A 21593-nucleotide genomic window follows, 5' to 3' on the forward strand; every position below is an offset into this window, starting at 1 on the left:
AAAAGTTGCCAGTGCCTCCCTTGGGCTCTTTCCCAACCCTCTCTTGGGGCAGTGTGGTCCCTTGTGCTCTCCACAAGCCTCTCCTGCCCTAATTACCAGGCCCCAAACCTGCCCTTTCTCAGTCTTCTTGCCAGTTAGACCACCTCCTGAAGCCCTCACACCTAACCTGTCTCCTGAGCCCAGACTGAAGGTCTCACCTGCTTTGTGCCCCTACTGCGTACAAAGGAAAGAAAATGTCTAAATTAATTCATGAGCCATTCAGCCACCCTGTGGGAGTCGCCCCGCTGGATTCAGGGTCTTCTCTGTCCAGTGCGCCCTTCTCCATCCCATACCCGCTGCTCAGCTCAGGTCAGTCGTCTCTGCCTCAGACACACGGTGCTGACCCCGCTCTAGCCTGGGCTCCCACCCCTGTGCACCCACGCCGTCCTGTCCTCCTGGGCCCCACAGATGTCCCTCCCTGAACCTTTCATGCTTCCATTCAGACCCCTTTATGCTCCTCTGACAGTGCTCTCAGGGAGCCTGTTCCCAATTCTCCTTTTTCCTTCCATCCTCTGTCCTCTGTCCTCCCTCCTGCCCAGGCCCCTACACTGCCACACAAACATCAGAGCACTTAGCCTCAACCTGCATAGCCCCGGGCCCGGCCGACCACCCCTCCTCTCTTCCCTCCTTCCCCAGCAGGCATCACTCCCTCAGATGCTGTCTTTCAGTGTTGTCTCCTGTCCCCTCCACCCCACCCTCCTGTGGGGCCATTCCCTCAGGTGCTCTCTGCTCCCGGGGCACACACAGCTTCCTTCTGACAGCCACTCCCGTCTCTCTTGATCCTGCAGCTAAAGCGTCCTAGGCTTTGAGAACACCACTCTGGCACACTGCCTCTGTACCCAGCCCCAGTGTTCCACAGGCCTTCTCGGCTACATCCGTTTGCTCGCTGTCTGCCTGGGCCGGGCTCCTTCTCCCCCACGTCTCACGGCCCTGACTCTGCGGCCTCCCACGTCACCTGGCCCGGCCCCGGGGCTCACCTGCTCAAGCGTCACCTCTCTGCCCGCCTTCCACTCGGCCCCTTCCACCCAGTGATTCTCACCCGAGGACCCACGACCCCCAAGACCGCCTATCAGCGTCATCATCTGGGCGTGGTTTTGGGTTTGCTTTTGCACTGAGCAGAGCACTGCTCCCCCTCAGATGTTCTGATAGGCCTGCCCTGGGGGCCGTGCCCACAGCCCCCCTCGGGTGAAAACCACCCCCCCCATCCTCGGGGAGAATCACTGTAGTGGAAGGCCGCCCCGACTCCCCAGGCTGCGCCCCGCCCTCGTGCACCTCTGGCCTCCACCAGTTGTCACTGACACTGTTCCTCAAATTCCCAGCGTTTCCCCACACTCGGACGTTGCCCGGCTCTGTCCTCTTGGAACCACCGCATACATCCCTTCCACAGTTACTCTTTGACACTGATGTGCCCCAAGCCCCAGTGTGCACGAGAGCACTGTTCTCTTCACACACCTTCCCCCACTCCTCCTCTGCCTCCAGCAGTTGATCGCAGGCCCTGTGACAATAATCAATCCCAACCTGGTCCTTCCCAGCAATTGCCATTAATCCTTACCCTATGTTACCACTCCTTATTTCAGACCTGTGGTGCCATCCCCCTGCAGAGCCTTGCCCTGTGGTCCTCATGGACCTTTTTGATTCCTGCCAACCCCACTTTCCTTCCGCCTTTCCTGTGCATCTTGCCTGTGTCCTCTCTGGGTGGATTCACTGGCTGTCCCCAGACTGCGGTCATCATCCCCAGTATTGTACATGTATCAGTACACAAGCTCAGTTAAAGAATGTTTTTCTCAGTGCCTGGAGCACAACACATATCCCCACCCCCACCCCCACCCCCCCACCCCTATGCCCACAGATCCCAACCCTGCCCTCCCAGCCAACCCCAGCCCAACCCTCTCCCCAACCCCAGCCCTAACCCCATCCCCCACCCCAACCCCAGCCCCAGCCCCAACACCATCCCCCACCCCAACCCCAGCCCCAACCCCATCCCCCACCCCAACCCCAGACCCAACCCCATCCCCCACCCCAACCCCATCCCCATCCCCACCTCCCACCCCGTCCCCACCGGATCCGTAGTAAAGAGCCTGGCCGAAAAGTTCTACCCTCGCCACCATATTCAAGGCCATGGGAGCAGCTCCTCCACCACCTCTTTTTCTTCCCTCCTTCCCCTGCCACCGCTCAGGCCGCCCTCGGCTGGCCCACCTCTCTGAGCTTCCCCTTGGGGGCACCTCGAAGACGGGTCCGGATGCGTTCTCTGCCACCTCCCTCTTCTCTGCTCGCCCTGTTGGTGTCCAGCCTGTCTCCCCTCTCCTTCCTCCCCTGGGTGCCTCCCTTCACCTTGCCAGTCTCTGAGACGTGACCCTCCTGTCACACCATCAAGACCCCTTTGGACAGTCTTTCTCATGATCTTTCCTTTTTCTTCCTTTTTCTTCCCTTTCCCTCCTCAGCCCGGGGAAAGTGCCCTGCCTCTTCCCTAGGACCCGTGCACCTCAAAGCTCCCCACAGCCTGTCATGGAGTCCCATTGGGTCGTCCCCTCACCGTCGGAGGCACTCCTTTCCCGGGACCTGCTCTCAGCTTACACTCTTTCCATCCCTTCAACAGGCCATTGTCCTCTCTGAAACCATCTGCTGTCACTCTTCTGGTCCTTCAACTGGCTCTGACCCGCCTCCCATGTGTGAGGAGAACGTTGCTACTCCTCTAGGCTTCCTTCCCCTGGCCTCACCCCACCTCACCTTCCTCCTTCCTCTCTCTTCCCTCTCAGTCAAGCCCTTGCACACAGGACCGTATGCCAGACCTGGACTTTCAGCTCGTCCTCCTTCCCTCACCTCCCTTGCTTCCATTCCTTCTCCCCTGGGTCCCCGGAGGCACCCCCACCCATCACCCTTGCCCTGCACACCCCACTGACCGTGTCCAGATGCCCGTTTGCCCTCCTTCCTGCTCGGCCACATGATTTTGAGTCCGTCCTGTCTCTCTCCATCCCAGGAAGGCTTCCCACCTCAGTTGTCCACCCAATGAAGCCTCTAAAATAAGTGTCCCCAGACCTCACCCCCCACCCCGCCCCTTGCTCTCCCCCTGAGCCCCTCTGCTGCTGCCATCGTGTTCCTGGACCAAACCTGTGGCGTTCTCAGGTTTTCAAAGGTGTCCCCCTGCCCAGCTGAAAGTCCCTGTCAGAGTCTCTAGCCACGTGTTTGAATTCCACCCTTTAACCCTGCAATAACAGAAGCAGGGATTTGGTGACTGTTGAGAAAGGTCACTTCCGCATTGCTTCCTATTAGCTCCTCCCCCATTTCAAAGCATATGTGTGACTTACATGCTGGACTCCATTCCCTGAGGCCGCTGTGAACTCCCTGAGGTCTCCCGTCAACGGTCTCTATCCAGTATCTGTTCTGGTGCGCAGGGCTGCCACACTCCTCAGTCACCTCTGTCCCTGTGTCCCCTGTTCCCCCTTCCTCCTGAAAGCCCTGGATCCATATACCCAGATGGTAGCATCTTCCCTCTGCTCTCCTGCTACTGTCCGGCCTCAGGATCACACATGACAATCTTCGTGCCCCGTGAGATCTGCTGATATCCCCAGATTAGAAGTTCTTCGTACCACCTTCCCCTTTTCCATGGTACCCCTGACCCTCTGGTGTGTTCAAGAGATTCCGTCCCCTCTTCCCTACTGCCTGTCCCTCCTTTTCCCACCGATTTCCCTGACATGACTCACATCCCATGGACCCACTCTTTGTGACTGCCTCAGTCTTCACTGTCTCCCTCTCCCTCTGCTGGGTGTAGACTGAACCTTCTGGGCCCATCCTCAGCCTATTCACCCAACTCCTATCTCTGAGAGACCCTCTGCTTCCACATCAATGTTACATCCTACCTCCCCATCACATGCTAGTCATGTGACATCCCTTTGTCTCTTCACCGCTCCCTTCAAGACAGCCCTCCTCCCTCCGAGGCCACCTTTCTCAACACCGGGGTGCTGTACAGAATCCACCTACAGTCCAGATTAATCACTAGGCACCCCACCTTTTCCGCTCTGCCATTTTTGAGAACGTTGGTACTCCTCTAGGCTTCTCTATGACCTAGACACAACCCATACTGACAGGATTCTCTCTAAAAATTACACAGTCAACTACCTCTCCCTCCTCAACCTCTGGCCTCCTTCCAAGTCTCCCACATTCTTCACACATTCTTCACATCCCTCTGTGCTTTCTTGTCTTATCTACACCATGCTCTTCTTCAGCTTCCTCACGCCCTTGTCCCCACTTGGGGGACCCGGCTCCTGGTCTCTCCACATCCACTCCCTCTGGGCTCCGTGCCGCCCTCTCTGCACAGCACACTCCCCGAACCTCTCACCAGCCTCTCCTGCCCTCCCTGCCAGGCCCCATCCCCTGTCCTTTGTCACTCTTGTCACCCTGTGCACCACCTCTGCTCTCCCACACTCTCCCACCCCTGCAGACTGCTCGCCTGCCCCCCCTCCAGGGCCCCAGCTCAGCGCCTCTCCTGCTTGGCGTCTCCCCTGCACACGTAGCACAGGGACTGTCCTGTGACCTGAGCCTCCTGACATTCCTTCAGCCACCCTGTGGGAGTCGTCCCGCTGGACTCGGGGTCTTCTCTGTCCAGTGCGCCCTTCTCCATCCTGCACCCGCTGCTCAGCCCAGGTCAGTCGTCTCTGCCTCAGACACACGGTGCTGACCCCGCTCCAGCCACTGTCATCTCCCTCCACCTTCCTCTTCAAGTGTCCTCAGCTGGTCTGCACCCCTGACCCACTGACAGTAAACCGCAGCCTTCAACCCTCCACCTCCCCACCACCCCCATCCCCGCATCGAACCAGAGGCCTTCTCGGCTACATCCATTTGCTCGCTGTCTGCCTGGGCCGGGCTCCTTCTCCCCCATGTCTAACGGCCCTGACTCTGGGGCCTCCCGCATCACCTGGCCCGGCCCGGGGGCTCACCTGCGTCACCTCTCTGCCTGCCTTCCACCCAGTGATTCTCACCCGAGGACCCACGACCCCCAAGACCGCCTATCAGCGTCATCGTCTGGGCGTGTTTTTGGGTTTGCTTTTGTGTGTTTTTGGGTTTGCTTTTGCACTGAGCAGAGCACTGCTCCCCCTCAGATGTTCTGATAGGCCTGCCCTGGGGGCCGTGCCCACAGCCCCCCTCGGGTGAAAACCACCCCCCCCCATCCTCGGGGAGAATCACTGCAGTGGAAGGCCGCCTCGACTCCCCGGGCTGCACCCCGCCCTAGCGCACCTCTGGCCTCCACCAGTTGTCGCTGACACCGTTCCTCAAATTCCCAGCATTTCCCCACACTCGGACATTGCCCGGCTCTGTCCTCTTGGAACCACCACATACATCCCTTCCACAGTTACTCTTTGACACTGATGTGCCCCAAGCCCCAGTGTGCACAAGGGCACTCTTCTCTTCCCCCCTCACCCTCACACCCCTCCCACCCCCACCCTTTAGGACACAAGGCACTGGGACAGTATCTTTGGTCCAATACTGGTCTTAGTGCTTGCCACTGTCTCCTTCCCTGTTACCCTCCTGATTTCAGACCCGTGACACCGTGTCCCTGTAGAGCCATGCTCCTGTGGTCCTCATGTCCCTCTGTGACTCCTGCCAAGCCCACTTCCCTTCCGCCTTTCCCACAGCTGTCTCCCTTGTCCTCTGCGGACGGATTCACTGGTCTTTTCTGCCCTCTCTTCAGCCTGTGATCATCATGCCCAGACTTGACTTGTTATCAGTCTACAAGCTCATTTAAGAAGATGGTTTTCTCAGTGCCTGGAACATGGCTCGTGTCCCCCTCCCCCACCCACATCCTATTCCTGTCAGTCCCAACCCTGCTGTCCTATCCAACCCAGTCAAAGCCACCCCACCGGGACCCAAACCCCATTCCCCACCCCACCCCCTCCTCCCACCCCTTCCAGCCGGATCCGTATTAAAGAGCCTGGCCAAAAAGTTCTGTTCTTGCCACCACATTCAAGGCCACGGGAGCCCACAGCTACTGCCCTTTTCTGTGCCTCCTTCCCATGCCTCTGCTGGGGTGGTCTAGCCTCGCGCTCTGGAATTCCTTCTGGTAAGTCCCTGAGTTGTACCAGGATTCCTACTGCACTCTTCTCTCTTCTCACGACTCCTCTTGGTGTCTGTCTCCCAGCACATTCCGTCCTCACAAGTGCCTCCCATCACTGTCTCCCAGGGAGGTGACCTGTTCAGCTGCCACAGCTCCCCATTTTGACATTCCTTCCCAGGAGCTTTCCTCACACAACCCATTTCTTCCTTTTCCCTCCTCAGTGCTGCTAAGCGCCCAGCCTTTCCTCCAGCATCTGTGTATGTCAAGGCTCCCAGTGTCTCTCATGGAGTCCCACTGGGTCATCCCTTCACCATCGGGTGTGCTCCCTCCTGAGACCTGCTCTTAGCTCACACTCTTTCCATCCCCTCAGCAGGCCGTGTCCGCTGTAAAACCATCTGCTGTCACTCATCTGGTCCTTTCACTGGCTCTGGCCTCCCTCTTCCCTTTAGGTTCTTTTCCTAACCTCATCCCATCTCCCCTGCCTCCACCCTCCTCCCTGTCAGTCCTCCCCTTGCCCACAGGACCTTGCACCCCAGGCCTGCACTTTCAGCTCATCCCCCTTCCCTCACCTCCCTGGCTTCCATTCCTTCTGCGCCGGGGGTCATCTGATGCAAGCTGCCCATTGCCGCAGCCCTGCCCCTCCCCACTGAGACTGTCCAAATCCCTCCTTCCCTCTTGGTCTTTCTCTCTTGGCAACACCACATGCAAGTTCTAGGATGTGCCTGTCCCCCTCCTTCCCCCCTCTCTGGTCCTCTGTTGTCCACCTGGTCAAGCTTCTCAGTGAGAGGTCCGAACCCCCGCCGCCTTGCCACTGCTCCCTCACTCTGGGCCCTTTTGCTGCCCACATGATCTTCTCATTCTAGACCTTGGATACCCCACTCCTCTACGGAGTCCTGCTGCTACCTACTAGACCCCCACCCTTTCTGCCCCCTTGACATGGCTGAGGCTTGCTTCTTGCATGCTCCCCCAGCGTTTCTAAGTGTATCTGCCACCCACACTGGGGACAGCAGGCACAGCGGTCTGTCCTGTGTCCCTGAAGCCACCTGCCACAGGCTCCAGGTGGGGCCTGACAGTGCGGCGATGCTGTTGCCTTCCTTGACCTCATTGTGCCCCTTCCCCATTCGTTCATGAGAGTCCCGAGCCTTCAGATGCCCAGGGTATGAGGTCTTCGCTGCCCATTCCCGCCATCCCATCTCCATGCTGCATATGCCACCCTTCGTGCCTCCGTGCCCCCTGAAATCTGTCAGTGTCCCCAGACTGGGAGCTTGCCATGACCCCTTCCCCTTTTCAGCAGCGCTTCCTCTACCCATCCTGAGCCCCTGAATGTGTGAGGCCCTCTCCTTTCTCTCCTGCTGCCTGTCCCTGTTGCTTCCCTTCCACTCCCCTCACCAACTCCCTGCCACCTGTCACATGAGGGACTCCCAGCTCTTTTCCTTGACATCTGCTCCCCACTTGGCCTGCCCTCCCGCACCCCCCACCGCCCCCGGGTGACCAGCTTCTCCGTCCCCAGTGAGCTGTACTGAGGCCCTCTGACGCTGAAATCATGCTAAACCCTCTACTTTCTTAGGGCCACCATTTGGGAGGAGGTCATTCTCTGGGCATTTCTCTGACCTTCCGTCTTGTCACCATGCCCTGCACCGACTCGGTTGTCTCCAGCGTTCTAAATGGGCCGCGACCTCTCCCATCTCCTCCGCTGGCCTCCTCCCCACTCTCCCCCACGGTCCTCAGTGGCTGTGGTCTTCCTCTTATACCGGCTTCCTCATGCCCTTGTCCGCACTGGGGGGACCCGGCTCCTGGTCTCTCTACATCCACTCCCTCTGGGCTCCATGCTGCCCTCTCGCCCCCCAATCCTCTCACCAGCCTCTCCCGCCCTCCCTGCCAGGCCCCATCCCCTGTCCTTTGTCACTCTTGTCGCCCTGTGCACCACCTCTGCTCTCCCACACTCTCCCACCCCTGCAGACTGCTCACCTGCCCCCCGTCCAGGGCCCCAGCTCAGCGCCTCTCCTGCTTGGCGTCTCCCCTGCACACGTAGCACAGGGACTGTCCTGTGACCTGAGCCTCCTGACATTCCTTCAGCCACCCTGTGGGAGTCGTCCCGCTGGACTCGGGGTCTTCTCTGTCCAGTGCGCCCTTCTCCATCCTGCACCCGCTGCTCAGCCCAGGTCAGTCGTCTCTGCCTCAGACACACGGTGCTGACCCCGCTCCAGCCACTGTCCTCTCCCTCCGCCTTCCTCTTCAAGTGTCCTCAGCTGGTCTGCACCCCTGACCCACTGACAGTAAACCACAGCCTTCAACCCTCCACCTCCCCACCACCCCCATCCCCGCATCGAACCAGAGGCCTTCTCGGCTACATTCATTTGCTCGCTGTCTGCCTGGGCCGGGCTCCTTCTCCCCCACGTCTCACGGCCCTGACTCTGCGGCCTCCCGGGTCACCTGGCCCGGCCCGGGGGCTCACCTGCTCAAGCGTCACCTCTCTGCCCGCCTTCCACTCGGCCCCTTCCACCCAGTGATTCTCACCCGAGGACCCACGACCCCCAAGACCGCCTATCAGCGTCATCATCTGGGCGTGTTTTTGGGTATGCTTTTGCACTGAGCAGAGCACTGCTCCCCCTCAGATGTTCTGATAGGCCTGCCATGGGGGCCGTGCCCACAGCCCCCCTCGGGTGAAAACCACCCCCCCATACTCGGGGAGAATCACTGCAGTGGAAGGCCGCCCCGACTCCCCAGGCTGCGCCCCGCCCTAGCGCACCTCTAGCCTTCTGCTTCCATCAGCGGCCGGGAACACTTGTCCTCCAGGCCCAGCACCGCCCCAGCTGCTGACACGGGCCAGCTCTCTGCCCTTGGATCCCCCACGTCCCCCCGTATTTACACTATGACACTGATGGGCCCCAAAGCCTAGGCGACTTTACAGTTATACTTTTTATTTCTTGGATCTGCTTCCCTTGTCATCAAAAGTCATTCTTGAGTCTGACTTTTATTTCTTTTTATTTAATATCCTATTCCACGCCTCATTCATTCCAGTGTTTAATTTTACTGGTTTTCAAAGTGCTTACTGTTTCCTTTCTCCGATAGACCTTTGGAAATCTGCTCACTGCAGCTCTCATTCTTTTCCACAGCTACTGTTTTGTAGGCGGTTCTCTACTCTCTTCCTTTCATCCCTCGTCCCTCTACTCCACTCTCTTTACCCGACTCTTTGTTTCTTTCTCTTCTAGATCTTGTTGATAACGAGCCTACCTTGAACCCAGCTCCAAAAGATAAACACACTCTAAACTCCTTCGCCAGATTTCCCTCTTATTCCTACTGAACATTTTTTCTTCCTTCATTTACCCTTCATAGCTCCTTCATTTCCGTACTGTGATCAGTTTCGCAAGATTCACAGTCCAACCACCTTTAGTCACTCTTTACTGTTTTCTCTATCATGCATTAGTTTTACTGTACTCTCACTTTTTCATGGTCTTTGCATATAGTAGTAAGTCATGCAACTTTTGTTCCTCTTTTATTTCCATTATTACTGAGGACACTTTTGTCCCTGAGAAAAAGCGAACAGGAGACTCTTCTAGTCCTGTCCGCCCATTTCTGCATAGCTCCCCCATGCCTGCCTCTCCCTGCCCTGCATCTCCCCCCTCCCCCCACCCCTGGCCCATAATCTGCCCAGTACCGTTCTTCTCATCAAGTTCAATGCCCTTTCTAGGTATGGATGTGTACTTTTCAGTGCCCTTCCATGACACCCTTTCCCCTATGTCCTCTGAGTCTGTTTTGACCCATTTCTTAACCTCTTTCCCCTCCTTTGTTTGGACCTGGATTAAACAGGCAACTCAATTTCTCTCTTCCCCTTTGCCTTCTGCACACAGGCCACTCTAATGCCTTCAGATGCCTTCTGACTTCTTTCCATCCTGCCTTCACGCTCTTCAGTACCTTCCGCCCATCTGCAATCCCGTATCCGCTTCCTTGACGTGCGCACTACTTCCACTGCCCTCATGCTTCTTCATCTCCTTACTGGAATATCTTCCCCTTATATTTGCTCTAGTTACTCTGAAACAGGGGCTGATTCATCCAGTGCTTGTTTACTTAGTTTCCATCATCTGTGTTCTTCCTCGTTCTGATAGCTACCGTTACAGCGCCAAACCTTGCCTCAGTATGTCCTTCTGCACATGACCTTCCCCGCTTGAAGGTACGTTTTGCTTTTCCACCCACTTTCTTAGGGCCCCTCCCCAATTTTGTCTTTTATTAACCACTCATATACTGAGCATGTATCATTCTCCACTCACTAGTAACTCCCTGTTTGACTCCTCTTTGTATTTTGCATCCACTGCTCAATCTGTTTTCGTATTTCTTCTTCCCTGCAGATTTTGCTAAATGGCTTTCGCTTCTATTTATTCCTTGGTAGGATCCCTGCCACTTTCCTCCTTTTAAGCCCACTTCATGGGACCCGTCCCTAACCCTTCTCTTTATCAGCCACACTCTGTTACGCAAACACACAGCTCTCTCTTCTTTTGAGAACTGCCTCACCACAGAGTTCTCTTCCTGACTTACCTGCTTTATAAGTATGAGCAATTTCCATTATCCTTGGCTTAAAGTATGCTGAACAATTTTTGTTAGTAAATGCTTATGTTGCTCTATTTTAAATTTGCAAAAGCCCTTCATATCTCCCTTTAAAAAAAATCCAACCTATTTTCTCAACCATCGCAAAAATATTATTACAAGAACTTTCAAGTATTTCTTATAGTGTAAACCATTTTAAAGGACAACTACATAATTACTTAACATATAATTCATTCATTAGTGTACGTGTTTGTGTGCAGTACACAGTGCTCCCATGCTAAGATAAAAGACCGTCTGTAAATGCATTCTCCTATTACGCTGCGAGGAATAATGAAAGGCTTTCAAGATAAATAACAAAGTCATGTACATTTTTTAAGTGAAATATATAAAAAAGAAACTTTTTGGAACGTGTACTTACCGACTGGCGAATTGCTTGAGTTGTTCCACGCATTTTGTAGGGAAAGTGATGGAAACAGCGCACAACGCATTGAAAAACTTTGAGCATAGGAAGCAAGCCTATTGGCAGAAGAGCTTCAACCCCAGCAAACACGTACTAGTCTGAACACCCTTGTGTGCAAAAAATAATGCTGACTTACTGTGGTTTTGCAAGCACATGGGGATATAGAGGTAAAAACTTCATGGTAACAAGTACTTTGATAATGTGTGTAGTTATCTGGTAGATGACGCCTGCGTCCCTCATTCTGGTCTATGTGGTATTTACCACTTTAAACCCTGCACATCCCAAACCCAGCCTAAGTCATACCTCCCCTCTAACCAGCATCTTCTCTTCCTTCCTCTTTCCTCTCGTTTTATAGACATCTCTTCAATTGCTTCTCCCACTCTCAGATCTTAAGCATTCACTGTGAGCCCCCACCACTCCTCAACCCGTAAGCATTCATTTGTTTTACAGAACAAGTATTCAATCCACACCTCCCAAAAAGTCAGTGGGGATGTTTTTAAGGTTTCCACCAACGGCTTATCGGGGTTTTTCTTAGTCCTTCTCCTAACCTTTCCCAGGAAGCAATCACTGAGTCGTAAGTAAGCGGAGACTTCGGGAGCCAGCCCACCCAGCTCCTGCTGTTCTTCAGGCCCTGGAGCCTTTCCCATTCCAGACCCAATTCTAAGATGGGACAGCTGCTCTGTTTCTTTCATTCACACCTGTTGTGTCTCGCTGCCGTGCCCTTTCTTCAGGTGCTCTCTTAATTCCTACTGTGCCTCTGCGCTCACTTCCCATCCTCTTTTCCTTTGTATTCGGTCATGACCTTTGGCCCACGCAGGCAGCAACAGCCATATCGCCCATCAGTAGGACTTTCCAAATAACAGTGTTCCATCTGCAGGCAGCCTGAACAGTGCTCTTCTGTTCATTTTTCTCCATTTTCCCGTCCTCCTGCTGCTGCAAACGCCCTACGTTTCCTCCATCATTCCTCTTCCTTTCAGCTGGATCATTCCAGGGAACCTAATCACCTCTTCTACATTTTGATATTCAGCACAGGCTGAATTCACGATTCAGCCTTCTTGGATCTTCCTTATTTCCTACACTCTGTACGGAGTCTGTTTGCACCTTCCGTGCAGCCTGGACTGCCCGAAGCTCCCCACTGCGGCCCATTTTAAGTCCGTCCTGTTTCATCTCTCTCTAGCTTCTCATTCTATTGACTACACCGATGGCTTCCCATCTTTTTCCAGCAAAGCCTTCTGGCAGCAACACGTCATATTCCAGTTCTTATGTAAGCCACATCCCAACCTCTTTCCTGATAATCTGATAATCTGAATTAACATGCGACTCTACGCTCAACTTCCAATTCTGCTCTCTCTGCCTGCTTCCCTTGCTGGCCTTTCCTGCCCTTCCTTGTTTGCCATTCCGCAAGGCTTCCTGCTCCGCACGGAGACTAGATCTCACGCTCCCTCTTCTCAGATTTCCGCCTCAGTTCTTCTCTGCTTCTTCCTTCTCTCTTTTTAAATACATGTCTCAATAGTTTCTCGCACTTCCAGCCAGTTCTAACGTGATACCTTAGTTTCTGAGCAAATTTTAACATCCATACTTCAACATCTTCTAATTTCCTATGATTATTTGCTCCGTCATAGCTTATTAACATCTGTCACATTTTCAGCTTCCATCTCTGATCATAGTGAGGGATCCGTTATTTTTCTCTTGAGGTATTCTCCCTTCAAGATACCTACCGGCTGCTTACCGAATACAGATCAGGCCCTCACCGGAAGACTCCCGCCACGCTCTCCCGTTCGACAAAGAGGTCGCCGTCGATGGCTTTGCATCAAGATTCATCCTGAGCTTGCCCCCTAACTATTCGTATCAGTCAAGTCTTTCCATGAAAATTATTCCATCCCTCCCAAATCCACACACCTACCACCCCACTTCTTTATATCCTAAATTTATGCTGTATTTGAAGTTTTTTAAGAGAAATAAAATATTGCATATATAATTGAGATTTCCTCCGTACCACTTCAGAATCACTTACCTCTCCCTCACTACGTAATTTGATACTTCTATGTTTATAATTTTAATAAATATTTGTCTCCTTTGATAACATGTAATGCTATCCTTGAGGATTTTAAATACATGTATGTGTGTATATACACACACACATACACACACACACACACACACACACACACACACACATATTCTTTTATTATTTTTTCCCATCAAGATTTCAAGAGTTAGCCTGCTTTCTGACTTCTATCCATATGCAGGCCTTTACTTATTATATACATCATTCATTGCAGCCTTTAACACCAAATATAGTGACCACACGACACCTCACATCACGTGTATCACTGCCCTACAGTGTACCCTAACAATGGGTACTCACCTGAGCTTCACGTCCCTTGTGATTTCTAACCACTCAAGGAATACACATAATCTTGTCTACAGACAAACCATTCACCCACACTCCCTGACTGGTCAATCCTGATGTATTCTAAGATTGCTAGCAACATCTTTTTAGAATTCATCTTAATAAAAGTCCGTTAAACCTGGTTTGCATTTTTGCCACTCCATTTACTAAGTCTTCTCTAATTCATACAGTGGTCCTCTTCTCCGCTCACAAACCCTCTCCCGCTTCTTATTCTTTCCCAACCCTGGTCTAAGTATGTGCCCAGCCCATCAGCCTTCAAGAACTGGCTGCTTCTCAAACCCTCCCTTGACATCTGCAGGAATCTTCACTTTGCTCTTCCATTCCTCTCCTCCTTGTACTGTATTTTACCCCAGAGAAACATGCTACCCGAGCTTCTGTGTCCCTCCTTCCAGCTACCTCCTACTTCCATCTCCTTACAGATTTCCACTGGCTCTTCAGGACACAGATGTTGGGTGCTCACTGCTCAACCCACTGCCATCTCCCTGGTGTCCTACATTCTTTTTTTTTTTTTTTTTTTTTTTGGTGTCCTACATTCTTCACCGCATCCTCTCTTCCTCTTAGTTCAGCATAAACATCCATAGGATTCCCGCTACTGGTTTGCCTTTTATGTCCATGCCTCTCAGCCTATTTGACCTTTCGCTGTATTGAGCAGACACGCTACCTCCAGGATCTTTCCAGCAAAGCATCCTGGAGAGCAAAACCTCGAACTCCAAGTCCGACTCCGCCACCTTCTTACCTCACTCTCTCTCCTTGTTAATACACAAATCTGACAAATGTCCAACTCCCATTTCCTCAAGTTTCCATTTGGCCCTCTTTAATGCCCTTCCGTACGTTCTGCAGCCTTGCATAACCCACACATCCCCTCTCCCTATTGTTTCCAGCCTCCGTCTCTTGCTCTTCGTTCATGCAAGTCTCCTCGGTTGCTTCTCTCACTTTCTGCAAATCCTAGCATGTCTCCTTAATTCCAGAGCGTGTCTTTAACATCCTGTTAAAGTACATTCTTTCCAGTATCCCCTGTGCATCCTAACCTTTCCGAGTGATGAGTGATGACCTTTGGAGGTTCCCTCCCCTCGGGTCCCCACTCCCTCACTCAAAAGCAGTGTCTGTTTTTTAGACAAGCCTTTCCCTGAGAGAGCAACTAACCAGTCTCCTTCCTTTTCCATCATGACCTTTGGCCCGCGTGTGGTGCCATGTATTTCCGGTTAGCGTTAGGAACCATTTCCATGTCAGTATTCAGTGGTTTATCTACTCATGTGATGGCAACTTTAACTGTGCTGTTTTACTCCTTTTTCTTGATTTTTGCCTCATAAAAACCACCTTCTATTCAGCATCCTTCCTCCATCCAGAGACTATGTATGCACTCACCATTCCCACAGATTCAGACTCCCTTCTGGATAAACCAACACCTCCAATTCAGCCCTCACTGTTCAGACGGTGGACTGGATTACAGGTCCACCCGCTGTGGCCACTCTCTCCCCTCCCCTTCGCAGGGCCTCCTGAACAGCTCCCCTTCCTCACCTGTTTGTAGCCACACCCCCTCCTTTCTTTCTTCAGTGGTCATGACTGGGTTAATGTAAAACCACTCTACAGAGCCCCTACTCTGCACATCGCAGTGTCCCTCACTCCAGCCCTCTTTGGTGACCTTCCCCTTGGCCCGGTTACTCTCCTGCAAGCTCCCTGCCCTAGCACGAGTCACGGGGCCCCTTGCCCTATTCTAGCCTCCCTTCCCTCTGTACCCCCTGTCCTTCCATGCAGTCTCCCCAGTTGCTTCTGTCAGCAGGTGTTCACATGCCAGGCTGCTAGCAAGACTCATCGGGATGGCTCTTCATCTGCCTTCCTCTAGAGCAGTGGTTCTCAAACTGCAGCTCATTAAGACAGATTCAGTGGCTCAGGCAGGGCTGAAGCACACGTGTTAGGAAGCACTGCTCTAAACATTCCCCTCAGCCGAGGCCCTTCATTAAAAATTTCCCACCAAGGCATTAAGACTGAGTCTACTTCCGACTTTCATTATTTCGCAGGCCTTTCTTTCTCTCCCAGCACACGCATGAGTCCCTGCAGTGTGGCCTTATGCCCAATGTATTAGGCCGGTGAGGCCCTTCCTCATAGCCAGCGGGGTCCCCCATTGTGGGGGACTGCATGGTGCATACGGTTTTTCTTAGTACCATGCTGGCTACGGAGAGTTGCTCTCTCCACACTGCTCATCTTGACCTTAACCCCTCATCCCCGCCCCCACCCCACACCTCTGGCCCAAGTGTGGGGCCTTCTCCTTCCAGTCAATACCTGACATTCTTCAGGTGACCTTTTAATCTGGGGGCAACTGTAATGTCACTCTCCACTGTCTCCTATTACCTGATCTGCCCTAAAGAAATAAGCCGCCTTCTCGAGTACCACCCCCACCCCTCAGGCGGCATGGCCTCCTCCTCAACAGCTCTCCACCAGGTTCTCTCCGCACTAGCAAAACATCTCCGCTTGACAGTAAATTCTAGAGTGACTTCAGTGTGGTGATCACGTGACAGTCATCTGTATCTCCCTTCGGTTGCTTGCCCTGACATGTCTTTATTCCGCACAGTGTAATTTCATCTACCACCTGTACAGAGAAGTAACAAAATTCTACTCAAGTTGGGTTCCCACCACAACCTCCAGCCACTCATCTCCCAGTACTTGTCCTCCCTGCTGTAGACCCACTACTCACACAGCGATCCGGGTCCACGTGCTGCCCTCGCTTTGTACCGGGGGCGTCTTCATCCTTGTCCTTCCAGTCCTCCTCACCAGAACAGCCCACTCCCCTTCAGGCCCTGTGCTTCTGTCGTCCTACATACTGCTTTCAGTTTGGCTTTAAGACCCAACATTTAACCAACCAGACAGACCCATTACGAGATCTTACGGGATCTCCCATTCTGGAGAACTCTCTTCTTCACCTTCTCTGTCCCTGCCACTCCCCCTGCTCCCCACAGCTCTTCCCACAGCCCTCCCTTGATGCAGTCCCCATCTCTCTCCTTCCTCATGGGACTGTCATCTTTGCCGCAGGCATGGCACCACAGCCTTCCTCCCCAAACCTGCTGATCTTGCCCCCACCTCTTCTGCAAGCTCTCCCACTCTTTGCCCGGGTTGACCCCAAATGAGCACCTCCATTACCTACAGAGCTGCTTGCCTGGTCGGCTCCCTTCTTGGTATCATCTCTCATGGGTTTGGCTGTTGTCTCGTTACTCTTCCTTGTTCTGTCCCTGCTCTGCCATGTGCACTTGGCCCCTCCATTCAACCCCAACCTTCACAGGACTGCTGCCCCTCACCACGGCTGACATCCATCCACCTTAGGCTCTTTAACCTTTCACTCCATTGGTCACACTGTGGCTTCGAGGAAGAGTCCCACATGGCATTCCTTCGTGACACCACTTCTTATCAGCCACTTTCTCTCCACACACTCTCTCCTTTGGTTGTAGTCTAGCTTCGCTCACAGCTCTCGGCTTACTGTCAGCTCTGCGGTCTCCCAGCGCCCTCATCCTGACCCTTTGTGTCCTTCCCTCCTCACACCTTCTAGTTCACTCCACACCTTAAGTGCCCTCCCTTCTTGGCTTCTGGCCTCCAGCCTCTCTCTCTTCTCCTCCACGCTAGTTTTATATAAGTCTGCCCAGGAACTGTCTGTCACTTTTAGTCAAGCCTCACATGGCAGGTAGCTTCAAAGAGCAACCAACTTTAACGGCACTTCAAAAAGCAAGATGTGACCCCCTCACCCAGCCCTCCTTTACTTGCCTCCTCTTGACAGAAGGCATGGGTGCCAGACACTTCTCTTCAGATGTGCTCCCTCATCCTCTTCAGCCGTTCCCCATGGCACGGTCTTCTCCGGACAGACCACCTCCGTGCACTCTACTAATTCAAGACCGGGATCTCTAAAGTCACCAGCGGTAGCTTTTCATTAACTTCCCTATCACCCAAGTCCTTCAACTCCTAATTTCCCTCCAAATGGGGGCCCCGAGAGCTGGTCCACTCCTGCCTCTGACTGAAGTCCTTGCTCACACTTTTTTATACTTCTACACACAACACCCAAAATGTAACCAATGACCTGTTTCAAGCTCTCACAGGATGCCCCATCTCACCTGCTCTGCCTTGTGGGTCTTCCACTACTGCTTCCTTTTCTCTGCTTCTAGTCTCTCCTTCATACTGCGTCATGACTTACGGCCCAGGAATGACGTCCCATCCTGGCAGCTGTTACGTCATTCTTTAGTGACTCCTTGCCATCTGAGGGCAACTTAATGCTGCTTTTTCTGTACCTTTCCTTCTTTTCCCCTACATTTGTTCTAGAGAAAACCTTCTCTTTCAGCAGCCCTCCAGCCATGTGCAGAGCATTCCCGGGGATTCAGCACTCTTTCCTGGTGGGTATTTGCTCCTCGGGTTTGGCACTCACTCCTAGAGCCGCGTCAGTCTTCCCACGCGCTGTGTATGGCAGCCGTTCCTGTTCGGTTCGGCCTGGACCCGCACGGACTGCCGTAGTTGGCGTCTTACATCTAGCCTTTCTACCCCTTTCTAATTTCGGCCCCACTGGCCACAGCCTTTACATTAGTTCAACAAAGCTTTCTGGAATGTCCTCATGGCTGCATGTCTTATTTAATCAGTCTCCCCTCCGGTGGCTGAGACCCGGCAACTCCCCGCTGCATGTCCTGCGCCCGACCTGACCCCCACGTCTCTCTCCTGACTTCGTTTCCAGCATCTGTCTTTTCTCTAATTTGTGTTCTTTCACGCAGGTCTGCTCAGTAGCTACCTCTCATTTCAGTCAGTCCTCTTAAGACAAGCCTCATTTCTGAGAGGAATTTTAATGTAGCTCTCCAGGGCATTCTGCCCTTACTCCCTCTGGTTATTTGCCTGGCTTCATTCACTAAGTTCTCGTCTTTGTTACGGCAATGGATTCAATATTGTTCTCTTGCCATGAAAGGGCCCCCTCACCCCCTCGCTCATCACCCAGTGTTAGCCATCCTTTCTGGCAACATCAATAGATTGGTACCAGTGGTTTTACTGGAGTTCACCTTAGATGCCCTGTAACCTCTCCTTCTATCAGCCAAACCACTTACTTAAAAATTTGTCACAAACGTTTCAGAAACATTCTAATACTATTTCTGTTTGCTTCCTTAATCTGTTTGTCACTTACTGACACATTAAGTGTCTTAGGTCCTTACTTATACCTAAAATTCAACCAGTTTGCCCCAGGTTATGGTCTACCCTTGTTCTCAGTTGTCTCCTATTCCTCTTGCCCATTTCCTGTAGCCTCCCTGCTTACTCAGAACCAAACTGGGAGTCACACTCTTGCATTTCCCAATGTCTATCCTGCCCCTCATTCTTACTTGATCATGACCTTTGTCCCTGCCATAATCCCCTATCTCCTTTGTCTAAATACTTCAACTGACCCATTTTAAGTCTGTTAACTTCCACTTCTTTCTTCCTTCTTCCCTTTCTTTCCTGCAGAAAACCCTACACTAATTTAACCACGATCATTCTTTGACCAACCCCGTTTCACTGAAATAAGATTCTCTAGTCTTAACAGGTACACTCCGTCCTATATGGCACAACCCACTACCGTCATCTGTTTCGAAGGTATTCTATTAAATTCGTTTGCTCTCCGAACTCAGACCTGTTCCGTATAGGATTCCCACGGCTGGATTTAGTGATTTCTAATATTCCAATCTCTTGACTGCCTCAGCAAACCAGGGCCTGTTGGAAAATACCTGGTCTCCTTCCTTTGAAATACAAGGTGTTCAAATTTGTTCCTAAACAAATTCTCCTCAGCACCTGTGCCTCAGCATCTCTTCTCATTTCCACTTACCCCATGGCCTTTCTGGTGGCTTTCCTTTTTGCGTGTGTACCTTCCACTGCTTGCCGGATCTCTTTTGCATCCTTTGAGATCCTGTTAAGCTGTTACACTCTTTCAAATATTTCGATTTCCCCCAGCTGTTAATACTGTACTCCCTCACTGCCCTCTATTAAAACTTACAGAATCTATGGCATGGAGTTGTAGTGTCACAGGTATAGGCAGATCTCTCCCCACTTTCTCTCTGTCTCTCTCTCTCTCTCTCTCACACACACACACACACACACACACACACACCTATTTAACTTTTAGACAGTCTGCTCCTGGAGACAGAAGTCGTGTCTCAGTCATCTTTTTACCCAAGGATCTGACACATTGGATCTAATGTGTACATGTCTGACGTCAACATGTACTGACATTTACCGTAAGGGAGGGAGGGAGGAGGAGCTTAAACTTGAGACTGAGCGGATGGAACTCCCACTACCCAGCATGTCATATATGGTCTTTACATCGGAATCTTTCTTTCCTGTCCTTCCTATCCCCCAGATAACTCCCTTACTCCCCAGTGTCTAGTATGTTTTGTACCTGACCCTAAATGCCTTTTCAAAACATCCAGACTTAATAAATGCCTTCCTTCCATCCGTTCAGAAAATCTCTTCTTCACGAAGACTTCCCTTTCCAAAAATGTATCCCCGATCTCCATTTCTTTCTTATTCTACCATTCATCCCCAAACAATAAGGCTCACTTGTTTTTCCATTCTAAGACACTGACTCTACCGATGCCAGAACCTCACTACTGACCTGCTTACTGCAGGTTGAAAGCTGACATAAAGCACATTCATTCTGGTGGCCTGGCTTGTGGACCCCCTGTCCGTCCACGAGCTAAAGATAAAATATTGATACTGAGATTCTTGATGTACTTAGTGTTAATTTAATGACCTGTGTGGTTTTTTTTTTCCTTTGTCAGCTCCTAAAAGTAATGGTTCTTACATTTTTCAACATATAGACTCTTGACAGGCATGGCAAAAAGTCCCCAAAGGTCTCTCCTGGGCTGCTTGCTTTATGCAAATATGGAAACAGTGTGGCCCATGTAGTCTTTGCTATGCTATTCTAACCCGTGGTGGGGGATGGGCTTTAAAGTCATTTTGTGCGGCTGCCTCGCTGGCCAGCCTGTAGGCTGCTCTGGGTACTACTGCCCTAGGAGGCAAGGCTGGTCTGCCATGGGCAGCCGCGACTCTGCGCTCTCAAGGGAGACTTTGTGCCCACACTGGCCCTGACCCAGGCTTGCCTGCTCTTTCTCGCCCAGTTACAGCCACCTTTAGCTGCACCATGAAGTTCACGGTCCGGGACTGCGACCCTGACACCGGGGTTCCGGCCGAGGAGGGCTATGATGATGAGTATGTGGTGAGTCTCCCCCACACAGACTCTCCCTCTGACACCTTTGCTCCCCCGAGTGACTGCTGCCTGCAGGGAACATGCTGCTGGCGACATGGGAAATGCACGGAGGGGGCTTTAGTCTTCTCCCACCAACCACAGCTGAGGAGGACCTGGACGGAGCCTCCTCTCTAACAGGAGTGTGTCATGCCAGAGAGAACTGGGATGTACCACTTAATGACTGAGTAAAACAGAACTCATGCTTTGATGTCTTTATAACGGGGATAATTAAGAGATGAAACAATTACATGATTTTCATGGAGATCAATGAGTTTTATTTCAAGTGTTGGGTTTTTTCTGTTTTTGTTTAGCAGCGTTTAGTTTACTTCTAACGTAGCCACATCACGGACTGAGAAGCCTTCACAGAATATAGGGAAAAGTTTAACAGGGATCAGGCTGTTAGTGAAGGTGACGTTCAGAAGAATGCGAAGGTTAGGTGTGGCAGCAAGACCACTTTATACCCCAGGGTTACGCGTGTTGATCTGAATATAGCTCTTGCCAGATGTCCTGTTTTCTGCTTTCCTTTGCTAAGGCCTACATCGTTAGATTTATCTAGACTACAGAACTTAAGCTACTTGGGTGGTAAAGTTTTTCCTAGACTCCTGCAAAGGAGAGACTACCAAATGATAAAACCATTCTGATCAGTCCCTTCTGTCCTCATGGTGTCCTGAAGGACTTTCCATTACTGAGCCCTGCTTGTTACTCACTAGCTGGAAGATCTTGAAGTGACTGTGTCTGACCACATTCAGAAAGTACTGAAGCCTAATTTTGCTGCTGCCTGGGAAGAGGTGGGAGACACCTTTGAGAAAGAGGAGACCTTTGCCCTCAGTTCTACCAAAACTCTCGAAGGTGAGAACAG

General features: G+C 52.0%; 1 protein-coding gene across 1 annotated transcript in view; it reads left to right on the forward strand.

Annotated features, from left to right (window-relative positions):
• The window catches only part of COPG2 (COPI coat complex subunit gamma 2), a 115199-nt gene that overhangs the window by 92265 nt on the left and 1341 nt on the right, over positions 1 to 21593 (forward strand). Inside the window, exons 21-22 of the mRNA XM_046021304.1 lie at positions 20607 to 20704; positions 21445 to 21583. Coding sequence (XP_045877260.1) covers positions 20607 to 20704; positions 21445 to 21583 — 237 coding nt within the window. The remainder of the gene's footprint in view (positions 1 to 20606; positions 20705 to 21444; positions 21584 to 21593) is intronic.

The sequence above is a fragment of the Meles meles genome, chromosome 10 (assembly GCF_922984935.1).
Source record: "Meles meles chromosome 10, mMelMel3.1 paternal haplotype, whole genome shotgun sequence".
Lineage (NCBI taxonomy): Eukaryota > Metazoa > Chordata > Mammalia > Carnivora > Mustelidae > Meles > Meles meles.